Here is a 14,146-nt window from a genome sequence, read left to right on the forward strand (position 1 = left end):
AAATTGGGCACTTAGACCTGCAGCCCTGAAGCTAAAGGAGTTCCAGTTGGTAAATGTGAAGGCTTGTTGGCGTGCATCGTAAAAACATTCCATCCATCCGTTTTCTGAGCCGCTTCTCCTCACTCGGGTCGCGGGCGTGCTGGAGCCTATCCCAGCTGTCATCGGGCAGGAGGCGGTGTACACGCTGAACTGGTTGCCAGCCAATCGCAGGGCACATGCAAACAAACAAACAAACAACCATTCGCACTCACATTCACACCTACGGGAAATTTAGAGTTGTCAATTAACCTGTAAAGCATGTTTTTGAGATGTGGGAGGAAACCGGAGTGCCCGCAAGCACGGGGAGACGCTCTTGCCAGTCGCCTACCGTGTCGTACAAACATTCCTTCCAGCTATATTTTAATCCATGGTTAAATATAGCAGTGAATGGTTGTAACTTAATCATATCTACCCTCTACTGAGCTGTTCCTCAATTTCCTTGTGCCACCCGTTGACAAAATATTGACTCAACTTTATTTGCCTTGATTAGTAGCCGCAGGGCCAAGATGTGTACTTTCCAGAATTACATGCACACGTTGCACACATTGTTGTGTTTTCTGTTTTTTGTTTACCCCACTCCCTCCCCCCCTCCAGGGCAATGACCAGATCCGTTTTGAGCTGGCTTTCTACGCCCTCTATCCTGGGGTTAAGGTGAGTCGCTTCATGTGATGGATGCGCAGCGAGCCTTGTCCAGGGGCCCGAAACGAACACTCACCCACTTGTCTACGTCTGCTTTGCAGATTATTGCACCCTGGAGGATTCCTGACTTCTACAACCGTTTCCGAGGCAGAACAGACCTGATGGCATACGCACAGGTATAATAAATATTCTGGTGTATTGTTTACAAGCACAAACTAATGACTGTTATCCAAGCACATATGTTACGCTGCTACCAGATTGTCATGGAGCAGTTTGTACACTAGAGAGCGGTCACGTCATGTATCACCACTTGGCTGCTTTGTTGAGGGCTTCCTTTACTGTTTAGTGTTTCTCAAACTTTTTTTCCACAACTCTGTTCCTTTTCTTGAGCCAAGGTACATATTTTACATGAGAAGAATATCACCTAACAATAATGTCACAAAAGGTAAATACTGTATGTGTATACTAAAATAATGATGGTCTGCTCTCAATTTACACACGCAGTGTAAAATCTTGGCCTATTTAGTTGGACACAAAGCTGTTATTCTGTTCTGTGAAATGGCAACAGGTGGATACACAGGTTATTTGTACCTTCTGACATCTAGTGGAAGATTATGTAATCCTTCTGCCTGTCATACGAGCATAGTTCGATGAGCAAAAATAATTATGTCCATCCATTTTCTGTCTAAAATCTAAATTTCCAGGTAATTAAGTGACATTTGACAATCCCTGACAGCACATCTGATGATGTCGCACGGCACAGTGGTTCGGAATCATTAGCTTAACAGGAAAAAAACCAAAAAGACCTCTGCTGTAAACCACCAATTCTTCACATATCCACACGACCTCACCGCTACTATAGATAGATACTTTATCAGTATACAGTGGACCCTCTGTTTCCACTCATTCATGGAAAACGTGTATCATCACCTGTGCATTTTCTGTTGAACTGTAGAAACACGGCATCCCTTTGCCTGTCACTCCATGGGCCCCCTGGAGTATGGACGCCAACCTCATGCATATCAGGTAGGGCGGTTTGAACGACATCGTGCATAACAGACTATTTTCATCCATTTTTCTCAATATTAACTATGTTACTTTACAGCTATGAGTCCGGCATCCTGGAAAACCCTAAGGTAAGCTGTGCGACACACACAAGAATAACATTCAAGGCAACACAATATTATAATTTTTCTTGCCAACTTTTGAGAGAAGAGTGTGAGATTCTGTGGGTAGGATTGTTTAATTGCTTAGGATATTCTTTTAGAGGCACCTGGTAAAAGAGAAACGAGAGGAAAAATCCTGAGGTTAGGCCCGATGACTAGTATTTGTGTACATGGCTTTTATTTCATAAGAGCAAAACAATATTGGGATAGGATGACACAAAATGGTCGGTAGCCAATCCTTGCCCTGATTTTGACATTTGTGCAATTTACGACTGTTTGTCGGCACAATTGAAATGCGTTGTCCCCTCAGTTTGACCCTCACAGTAGCGCCATAGGAACATTTAGCCCCCACACAAGTGCCTCCGGAGACAAACAACTCTTCCACGGGGTCGCTGGTGAGACACAGTGTGATTTTTGCCGGCGGTCAGAGGTGACGGCAGTACATACAGGTTGCCCCTCGGCGACCCGCAAAGCTCCTATCTCACGACGTCGGCGACGTCTGTATGCGTCTCCGCTCACCCGGGGTCCTCGCAGGGCCCTGGGAAGAGCTGGGGACACACAGACACTGACTTGTCGTCAGTGACGCTTCGACTAATTCCCGATTTCATGGGAGCCGGGGGAGGGATGGGGGGGGGTTAGGGCATCGCGCCCAGCTGGGGCCTTCTGAGTTCCAGCCCCAACTCCTCGGGAGCTCATTGTTCCGGCGGTTTTGCGCCGCCGCGGGCTGCGACGTGGGAGGGGAGCCATTTCACTGTGACACCGTGACACCAAAATGTCACCAGTAACAGTAAAGTACAAAGACAGCGCGCCCAGACAGATGAGTCTCCCCCGTCACACCCACCCTCCTCCCGATGGACGGGGTGTCACAAAGCGGCGAAGGGTCCCGCACTGCCGGAGTTGCGATGCACTGTAACTCCGACCTCTGTATCTCCTTCCCTTTCTCACCGCTGCCTCCTTACGCCTCGGACTGTTGATAAATGTTTTGAAAAGAATGTGAGCGAAACGCTCAAAAGCAAAAGATGACGGTATTGTGCTGATAATTTCATTCATGGGGGGGTTTTATCTTGGTCCATTTACTCCGATGATAAGTCGATTAATGGCATTAAATACAATGAAATATTTATGGTGCGGGGTCCAGCACAGTAAAAAAAGGATTCAAATACATTACCCCGGGCCAAGGTAGAAAGCGAAACCTCCAAAGTTGAGCCAACACGTGAGCCAACAAAAATACAGCGCTACCTCGACTATATGACGTCACTGATAAACACAAGACTTCACTCGCAGTTTATTGGAGCACGGGCACGCCCCAAGGCTGTGTGCTCAGCCCGCTCCTGTTCACCCTCTTCACCTATGGCTGATCACCGGTGGTGAAGAGAGAGCCTACAGGAATGAGGTGGCTTAGCTGGTCTCTTGGTGCTATAAAAATAATCTCTCTCTAAATGTTGTAAAGACTCAAGAAACGATTATTGACCTAAGGCAGAGGAAAGAGCAGCTTGCACTGCTTTTGTCATCAGTGGGAGTCGGGTGGAGAGGGTGAAAACCTTCCAACCCCTTGGTACCCACATCAGACCTCACATGGACCCAAAACACAAAGCACAACATCAAGAAGGCTCAACAGAGACTACTTCTTGAGGAAACTGAGGACTTTGGGAATGCCCCACCCCCTCAACTCCTCAACAACTTCTATAGATGCACAGTGGAAAACATCCTGGCCAACTCCATCACAGTATCAGTATAGTGTGGGAACTGTAACGTACAGGACAGGAAGGCTCTCCAGCGTCCCATTAAAACTGCACCACACATTTGTGGAGTAGCCTTCACACCACTACACCGCATTTACGACAGCCGTGCCACAAAGAAGGAACAGAAGCGATCAGCACACATCCGCAAAACACACTTTTCAAACTTCTTCCATCTGGCCGACGCTACAGATGCGTCGCGGCCAGAACAACGAGACTAAAAAAAAAAAAAAAACAGCTTGTAACCCCACGCCATCAAACTCCTGAACAAATGACATCACACTGTGCACACTGTGTGATATCCCCCCCCCCCCCCCCTCATTCTGCTCAGTTAAACGTTTACACAGTGCAATAGCCCTCTTTCTTTATCATTCATAATTTAAAATGTATTATCTTTTGTATTTGTATAAATAGAGGTAGACTAGCAAAGAAGGAATTTCATTGCTGAGTGCTACTGTTGTTTTTCTGTGCGTATTACTGTAAACATCTTGAATCTTCTACATTAATACAACAAATATTACAGGACCCTTAAATTTCCGATCTTTACCAAAACCCCCAGTGTAAACAAGTCAATAACAAAACATTTGACTTTTTTTTTTTTTTTTTTTTTTTTTTTGAAAAGACAACAAAAACCCCCAAAGTAATTTAATTCAAGTGTAAAACAAATATGACCAAAAATCTCCTACTAGAATTGGCTGATTGACCCAGAAGGTCAACTAAAGGGGATATCTCATCTCTGTATCAGCCTGTCTCTCCTCCAGTTACTTCCCTAAAGGCTGAGGACCAAAACTTCACGACCCCCCCCCCCCCCCCCACACACACACACACACACACTTGTGGCAAAAAATACTCCGACTCCCACCACCTCACCTCCTCCACTTCACTTTGCTTATCACAGTCAGATGAGGAACTGTCCCAATGGTCGATCATATGTTCTGCTGTAGATAAGAGCCGAGCGCAGTTCAGGTTACTCTGCAATTAAAACACAGAATCCTTCCCGATAGCATTTAACACAATGGCCCTGCTGACCCCCCATCTTGTAGCGTTAACTTGTGTGAAGACGTGAGCAGGGTTCCTGCAGCTTTTCAAATACTTTCCACGATGTTCTACGAAGATGACTGCCTTCTACGTAGCTCGTCTAAAAAAGGAAAAATCCAATTTCATTATCGCTGTTGGACGTTTCTTTGCACACGAGCAGTCGGGGGGCCCAGCACCCTCAGGCAGCCTGACACTCGTCCTGAGTCATTAAAACATCAGCTCACTCTTAATTATAGCCTCCATCAGTGAGCTTCCCCCCTGACCTGCTTTGTTCTTTGTGATGGGGAAGTGGATGGACCACTGCTCGCGTTGACCAGAAGTAAAGAGGCGTAACGACGGCGGGGGGCTCCGTTCACCTTGAGGAAGTGGAAACGTGTTTTCGGTCGCATGGCTAGTTGGAAAGATGGATGGAAAGACAGAAAAGCCCCCCGTAGGGGAAGGAAGTGGAAGCTTGTAGGTGTAAGTGTGCGTGTGAATGTGTGCTTTGAAACAAAGAGATCAGCATTCGGGCCCTTGCGCTCGCTTCCCTTTGGGCGTGCACGGCGGGACCTGTAATACTTAGACCAGTGATTCCCAAACACTGTGCCGCAACACATTAGTGTGAGATCATCAGGCGTCCCTTGGGGAAACGATCCAATTTCACTTAATTGGTCCCAAAACTATTTATTTACTGCAAATAATATATCTTTGTCCCTCTAGCTACTGTATGCCAGCGACGTATAGTGGCAGGCGTAACAATCAATGGCAGGAAATACATTATTAACCTGCGTATTCATCTGTTGCCATTCATACAAAAGAATAAGTCATGGCATGCCCGCACTGAGTAAGTTGAGACAAGATCATTATCTCAGTGTACAATAAATTCTCGTTTATCATGGTGGATACATTCCAGGTGTAAATCAGCAGTATAGAGAGAGCATTATATATATTTTTTTGTTTTACCTCTCCCACATTCTTTAAACGCATAGAAACTTGAATATGAAGTGCACTTAAACTTATTAAAACACACTTTCCAATATTCCTTAGCATCTGTTCTAACGTTTTGTTCCCACATGAGAGGCCAAGCATGCTTGCTTCAAGCTGTTTATTTGTTCCTCCCAGTTGAATTCTACTGTAAAACTAGCACGTAAAACAAAAGTGGGATTATACAGTGAATATTTACTAAGATTTTCACTAAACCATACAGTACAATTTCGTCAAACGTACGTCTTCTAGCTTAATGCTAGCATCTACTGTGAAACACCATAAAAGGGCTAACAAGAATTAGCATACTTTTTCCAGTAATTTACATACCTTCAAATAACTGCTACTATAACACACACAGAGCTGCAAAACATACAAACAGAGCATATAACAATACTTCACAGGCATATTCTCTCTGAGAACAACGAATATTAATAGAACTCAGTTGGGGACCTTCTAGTTCTTCGTCTTAATTACGCTGCATCTCTTTCCCGAGACATCGGTGCTGTACGGCATGTTGCAGCACAACGTGGTATGACACTGAAAGTGCGCTACTCTAAAGTCGGACTTGCCTGTCTACTGTAAAAAACTATCCGCGATAGAGCCAAGGCGTGAACGGTGACCCGCGCGAAATCGGAAAAACACTGCATATAAGACGTTTTGTGGCATTTTTGTTTGGTGGTGTGCTGTGACTTTTTTTTTTTTTTTTTTTTTTCCAAATGTAAAATATGCGCCTTGACTCAAATAAGGTTAAGAAACTGGGCTAGAGCTCCATCCATGCACATTCACCATTAGGATCCCAAGAGCATCCATTAATTAATGCCAAGAGTGGGCACCTTTACGGAGTACTAAAGTCCCACAGTTCGGTCGAGAGTGGGCATCGAACATGCAGTACAGTCCCAAAGACAAGTCCTTAGGGAGTGAGCAAGCAAATATAAACATCTATCGAGCACATTAGATTTTTGTCTCAGTTTGCCACGTTTGCATTTTAAAGAGAGGCTAGAAACGTGGTGATTTAAGCGTCATTTCCGAGCCATTGCACCGACGATGTTTTCACCGCGGCCCTCTCAACTCTCCCTTTGCTGAGACCCCCCCCAAACCCCCGCCACCGCTGCCTCTTTAGGCCCTGTTGGCTTCGATTGAAAACCAATGAGGCAAGTAATATGTGAAGATAGAAATTTACTTGCTTTAAGTTCATGCGTCAGCCCTCTCCATGGCTCTATGGGCCGCGTTTAGCACAACAATATGGCCGAAGCAAAGACTGCCAAAGGAGTTGCTCTGTGCGACATGATGGTGCGCTTCACGCACCATTTGCCACCAATACCCGCCTGCCCGCCCCCCAACCCCTCCACCCTTCTCTATGTATACCTTTCCTCCGCACCCCCTCCCCTCTCTCTCAGGGCCACGGCTTTGGGACAAGTCCACCTGCAGGGGGTTTCAATTGAAATGCATTGATCTTCAAACACTGCAAACAAGCCTATTCCCTCACTTTTCCATTTTTTTCTTTGTATCCAGTTATCCTTAAGTTTGTGCTCCCATTTTATTTTTATTCTTTTTGTGGTGTGCTCAAATCTGAATAGTTAAGGCTCTCACGTCCCTCTTGGTATCGCGCTAACAATATTCATAACAATAGTTTACCATTCTTCCAACAAATAAATCACCTTTTCATTAGGCCTCATCATACCTGAAATCTCAGCAACTTTTGCAATTTCACGTGTTGGAAAAAAATGTATCTTAGGGGTCCCAAACATGATGCCCCAAAATTCACTCAGTAGCGCCCTCTAGAGAGTTGGGACAAATTTCCCCCTGTCACCAGTTTCACCGATTGACATGAAATTGTGTGGACATGTCTATCATGAGAGGATGCTTGAAAATGTCTCAGGGACCTCAGTTTGGCCGTTTTGAGTGAATTCCACTGTGACAAACTCCAACTGGAGAATTTGCCCAAATGAAACCCAATTGGACGCACGTATCCAAGACAGATGGGTAAGGCTAAATTAGCAAGCTTTTTTTTTTTTTTTTTTACCTACAATATATAATGTTGACGGAGCATGCCGTCAAAGTTCGATGAGCACGGTCACAACCCCTAAAACTCACTCAGTAGCACACCGAGAAAAAGTTAGGAAGAATTATCGCCTGTCACCGGTTTCACCAATCGACACGAGATTTGGTGGATAAGTCTGTCGTAAGAGGACGCGCGGAAAAGTTCCAAAGACCCATGCTGAAACTGAACAGGAAGTTGGCCATTTTGAGTGAAGTCAAGGGCTCATCCTTTTATAAACTCTGACTCGGGACAATGTATGTATTTTAGGGGTCCCCCAACACAATGCCCCTAAACTCACTCAGTAGCACCCCCTAGAACGTTAGAAAAAAGGTTTCACCGGTCAGCACGAAATTTGGTGAATTATGTCTGTCATAAGAGGATGCACAAAAAGTCATGCCTGAAATTCAACATTTAGGCAGCCATTTTGTTAGCAATTGGGGCAAATTCCAGGGCTTGTACATTTCTAAACACGGTTTAGGGGTATTCGCCCAAATGATGGCCAATGGGTCGCAGGTATCCGAGACAAAGTAGAAACACTAAATTGCCGAGCTTTTTGCCTACGCCATTTCAAGTAAATGTTTGATGATCGTAGCAAGGGTTTGCTAACGTAAAAGGGGGTGTGCTTCGATTCCGATTAGTATTGGGAGGTGTAGTGAAAGACTAACTCGGGTTCATTTAAATTAAGCACATCCTGAGTGTAGTTTCAACCCCACAAATGAAGATTTATTTATTTATTTATTCATGTATTTATTTATTTTTTTCACCGCCCCTTTAATCACTCCCCTGTATCTAAAATTCAGCCAATCAAGAATATGCATCAAAAGGTTTTTTAGGTTAGTCATTCACCCGTCTCCTGTTTACTCATTTGGCATCTTTTAGGGCATTGAGGCATAAAATTCCATAAAGGGGGCACGGGCGCCTTTTCAGTCAATTTTGGTGTTTAGTTAAAAGGAAAAAGCGTTTGGGCTGCTCGTTTTCACCTCACTGACGGATGTGGATTAGTTATTGTACGATGATTCTGTGTCTGGTAAAGCTTTCCATTTAAATGCACTCAGAAGTTATTTTGCATAGCACCCCTGCAATTTGCCGCAGCTCGCAGGACGCCGTTCTGCCGCTGCGTAATTGTTGGGGGGGGGGGGGCGCGGTATGCTCTTTTAGTTCCGACCGAGCCAGACAACTTGGGACGCAAGCATCTGACAGCCGGGACAACTTCCGTGCATTTAGGTGTGCGGACGCCCATTTGGCATGAGGAAAGTAAAATAATAGGAAGGACTTGTCAGGCAGAAAATTGATGGCAGAAGATGAAAGTGGTGTCAACAGAGGAAAAATAGATGCAAGCAAAAACAAGTACATCCAAAATCCCTATTCTCCAAAATGTTGTTTAATGATTTACATTCTTCCTCGCCAATTGTATCCAAGCATGCCTTTATGGACCTTGCTTCGCCCATTGGGGCACAAAATAGGACCTTCCCCAAAACTGTTAGTTGGAAGCATGGAACTTTCCAAAATATCTTGATGAAATACATTTTTTTATTATTAGTTACAGTAGTTGATGTAAATTCATACAGGTGCATCTAAAAAAAAAAAAACAATACCATACATTATTATGGAAAACTAAATTTCTTTCAGTAGTTCAATTGACAAAGTGAAACTCTTTTATATAGATTCACTACACATTGTTTTTTTTTTATTTTATTATATTTATTTATGTATTTATTTATTTTTGGGGCCAAAAGCAAATGGAAAAACCCAAATTAACCATCTTTGGGGGGGATTTTTAACATAAGAATTTGGTAGGAATTATCCCTCTGAAAAGTATTTTTATTAATCTGTATATGTTTCAATTTTTAAAATTAAACTACAGTACTCATACGAATGAACCTTTCTACCACATCATTATTTATTGAACTGCGCCCGTAGAAGGTTTAAAAAAAAAAAAGAAGACATTTCCTCCCAGCTTCATCCACTCAAGACTAATAAATGCCTCCCTCAAAAGGTCACCTCCCTTTTTCGTAACTGTAATTGCCTCTGTTCACAAACAGACAAGTCATCCATACAGTACACTGCTGAGCCCATTTGAACTCTGTTGCTAACCAGAACAGCAACGCCTAAAGAGTCTTAATAGGTGATAATGTTCTTAATTTTCCATGGGTGTGAATGTGAGTGTGAAAGTTTGTTGCTTTTCTGTAGTCTGTGCCCTGGAATTGGCTGGGTCCACGGTGTACCCTGCCTCTGACCCCAAAGTCAACTGGGATTGGCTCAAGTTGACCCACGACCCTAATAAAAATGGATGGATGTATTTCCCTGCGCTGAAGGGCCACACACACACAATCCAAAATGAAATATTGATTTTTTTTTTTTTTTTTCCCTCCCGCCTCTCTCTACTCCTGATATTTTCAAGTAACTACTTTTCACGCCTCATCATCTCTTTTCTTCTGCGAGCCATGTGTCAATTTAACACAAAAGTCTTATTCTATGACGAGGTCTCGGAAGGTTGTTCATCAGAGGGAGTGAAAGTGTAACTTTTTTTGATGTTCCTTTTGCAGAACCACGCTCCAACTGACCTCTATCAAATGACCAAGAACCCAGAAGACTCCCCCTCGTCTCCTGACGTCCTGGAGCTGGAGTTCAAAAACGGTTTGTGTGTTCAGTCCTTTTATCGACAGTGATTTGGTATCACGTACAATAAGGCTGCACTGAACTCTAATGCTAACCAAAACAGCAACGCTGACGTACGTAAACTCGCATGTGGAGACGACGTGTTCCACTACACTGACAGGTGGTCACTCCAAAGTGTTGCGTGGGTATTCTAAAAAGATTGACGCATTCCCTCATTTGCAGTTAAGTAATTCCCCTCTGCCCGCTATGTGTGTCGCTAAGGTACATAAAATGCTGTGGCTGGACCACACAATTTGCAAGCTCCCTTCGAAATGTCGTTTGTCTCGAGAGTTGATGTCCACCCCGTCAGCCGCTCTTGTTACTTAACACCGGCCGCTGTCACCGCAGGGCCGCTGCTCCAACACTGACCCCCTCCGCCACTTTATCACCGCTGGCCACCCAGACTTAATATGCCCAACCTCGGCACATTCGCTGCCTCTGAACCTGCCGTGTTTGGCCGCAGGGCACACACACACACACACACACACACACACACACACGCACACAAGCCGGAAGTCTTGCTAATACGTCGCCGCCCCGAGGGGCCCCGGGGGAGACGCTCATTAGATATGTTGTCCACGAGGGGTTGGAATAGTGGAAAGTGTCACATGTTTGCGCAAAGAGAAAATGGCAAGAAACATCCTAGCCGGAGGGCAAATAGCACAGATGTCTCTTCATCCCCTCGCGACTGAAGAGTATCAATGGGGGGTGGACATTGGGGGAGGTGGGGGGGGCACTAGCTCCTCTTTTCACATGGCACTTGTAGCAAGAAGTCACTTAAGGCAGTGTTTCCCAAAAGGGTCAAGGCACATATTTTGCATTTGAAAAATCTCACAGCAAACTACCAAGCAAAAATGTCACACAAAGTATATACAGCGATGCCTTGACTGACTAGTTTAATTTGTTCCGCAACCCAGCTCCAAACTCAATTTATTCATAGAGTGTATCAAATACATTTTCCCCAGTGAAATTATTTAGTGTTATTTTATATATATATATATATATATATATATATATATATATATATATATGTATATATTTTTGCAATGTAGTTATATTGGCTGTCATGTATCCACGGATTTACTGAAGTATCTGTCGGACGTGTGCCTTTAAGGGGGGTGATCTAGGGAATGATGTAACGGCTTGGAGTCGGGTTGACTGGTTAGTCTGCGTGTGAGTGTCTGCGCATAAAGTTGTGGCCTACAGCAGCTTCTTGCATCGGCGTCTGTGGCTCCTCTTGCCCACATGCGCGGGTATTACAGTCTCATTTATCGCAGGGATTATGTTCCAGACCACGCCCACAATAGATGCAATCTGCAAAGTAGAGATCAAAATATTTTATTTTGATTTATTCTGTGTGAAATCTGGGCATGCTTAGTTAGCAAAAGATTATTAATATGTATGAATGGCAACAGGTGGATACATAGATTAATTGTACCTTATGCTATTGCATTAAAGAGCATTTAATTGTATTGCCTGTTACGAAATGTTGCTGGAATAGATCAATGAACAAACCATTTAGAGTAAAGAAGTAATCATTTTCTGACCAATTATGTGAATTTGGGTCATTTCCCACGGCCCACCTGAAGATGTCTCACACCACATACAGTTGGGAATGTCTGACTTAAGGGAAGTTCGGTCGCGTCCCAATCTCACCGAAAGCCAAGTGTTCGAGTCACGTCACCCGACGGAACGGAGCAGCAAAGCCCTGCCTGTTTTTCGGGTGTTTTTGCGGCCCTGTGCGCCGTTTTCACACATATTCTCTTTGGCTTTTATTGAGCGCCCTGTGACAAAAGCTGTTTTAGTTGTCCACACAAAGCCCCCGAACCTGCTCCTCCCTCCGAGCACAAGATCAGCACAAGAATGTTTTCACTTCATGCCCCCCCTCCCCCCCCGTCCCCGTCCCCCCCCGTCATCCCGCCTTTTTCATCCCTGCTTTTTCTCACCAAAGTTTTCTCACTGATTAAAAAAGAATATTTAACGACAGGAACCATTCCCCCCGTACTCTCATTTTTTTCCATCCCTCCCTCCTTTCACGCCAAAGAAATAGTAAAGAGAGACAGAGAGGGAAAAATGTAAAGCAGTAATTTTTCCTACAACTGTGTCTGCGCGCCCATTGTCTGCACTGTTAGGCGGCGAAAAAAAACTGAAGAAAAGGATCACTGGGAGACAAGAGAGAGAGCACTCTCGGTGACTGATGTGAGCCCCGGAATGATGGAGAGAATGAGCAAAATGCAGGAAAAGGGCCAGCCCCTACACTCCCACGTTCGGCCACTTAATTTATTTGAACTTTTAATCTAATTATTAGCAATCTGGGGGCGAGGGGTGCGGCGTTCATACGAACCCTCTCCTGCACTTTTTGCTGTCATGGGAGCAGCGAGATTCCCGCGATATGCGAATAGCCCGTCAACAAAGCCCTTGTCCAAGAAAATTTGTCAAGTCCTTCACGTGTCAGGTTCCCTCCCAATGCTGTTGTATGTCAGCTCCCTAACCCAAATCAAGGACGAACTCCTTTTTTTGTGTCCTCCCCTCCACCTTGAGCCCACGTCTCTCATTAAAGAGCACCATTAAGCAGTCGGGTGACAGTGATGGATGCGAATGCGGGTGTCTCCCGGTCAACAAAATAAACTATCGATGTGTGCGTCTGATAGGAAGATTGGTAAGTTGGACTCACACGCACACACACACACACACACACACACACAAACACACAAAGTGTCAGCGCTAAAGAGAGCGCGGGTAACAAAGCTGTGTGTTTAATTGAATTAGGTTAAGGCCGGCCCACAATTTCACAGCTTTCACATGCGTCAAGCCTTTGAATTTATTAGCCATTCATTGTTGTCGCCTCCTTTTGTGATGCGTTTTAGTTGACCATTATTGATTTCAATGACTTGTAATGAATACTTGTCACTAGATATTTAGTTGAGTTTATTTGTCATGCCTAACAATACATTTTTCAGGTAAGCGTAAACCAAAACATTTACATTTAAAACACAAGCTATGCTTGGCAATGTGATGAAGTCAACTTTGAATTTGATTTTAGTAGAATAATATTGATTTCATTGACTCATTATGGACACTTGCCACTAAATATTTATATAATATTTAGGTCATTGCTCGCAATTAATTTTCGGGTTAGCATGTACCAAAACATTGACATCAGGATCATTAGATGTGTGTTGGTAAATGAAATAGGAATGAAATAGGAATGTAATGCATGTGTATATGTATTTGTCTACTGCAGGGGTGTCAAACTCATTTTTGTCACGGGCCACATCGCAGTTATGGTTGCACTCGGAGGGCTGTTATGGCTGCAAACCCGTATGACTGTATGATTGCCTCATATTATTACATGTACACAAATTAATGGATAATTACTTTTGAAATCAAAAGCCAATAAAAAAACGACAGTATGAATCAATTTTATTTTAAAAGTGGGGTTGATAACAAAAAAGCTTGCAATATCTCAATATTTTTAAAAGTGGGGACAATTTGGAATTTGGTATTTTAGCAAGAAACACATAAGTCAATGCACAATCTCGCGGGGCACATAAAATGACGTGGCGGGCCGGATCTGGTCCCAGGGCCACCAGTTTGACACCTGTGGTCTACTGTATATGTATATAAGTACTAATGCATGTGAAGAGTGCTGCACATCATACATGAAAAAAATACATCATCGACTTTATAACAGCCAGTGTAAATTGCTCAGTCAGCCTCAATAATAATCATTTAAAAATGTATACATTTTAATAAACTTATTTCCGCTCGAGTACATTGCCATTATATAAACCACAGTCAATATTGGGAAATGTGATGAAATTATATTTTTCCCATTTATTTCCAGCGAGCAGTTTGTT

The 14,146-nt window shown here is 43.8% G+C and overlaps 1 protein-coding gene across 1 annotated transcript in view; it reads left to right on the top strand.

Moving 5' to 3' along the window:
- Positions 1-14,146, top strand: part of ass1 (argininosuccinate synthase 1) — a 34,533-nt gene that overhangs the window by 6,408 nt on the left and 13,979 nt on the right. Inside the window, exons 5-9 of the mRNA XM_061698389.1 lie at positions 634-690; positions 780-854; positions 1,634-1,704; positions 1,784-1,814; positions 10,175-10,265. Coding sequence (XP_061554373.1) covers positions 634-690; positions 780-854; positions 1,634-1,704; positions 1,784-1,814; positions 10,175-10,265 — 325 coding nt within the window. The remainder of the gene's footprint in view (positions 1-633; positions 691-779; positions 855-1,633; positions 1,705-1,783; positions 1,815-10,174; positions 10,266-14,146) is intronic.

The sequence above is a fragment of the Phycodurus eques genome, chromosome 15 (genome assembly GCF_024500275.1).
Source record: "Phycodurus eques isolate BA_2022a chromosome 15, UOR_Pequ_1.1, whole genome shotgun sequence".
Lineage (NCBI taxonomy): Eukaryota > Metazoa > Chordata > Actinopteri > Syngnathiformes > Syngnathidae > Phycodurus > Phycodurus eques.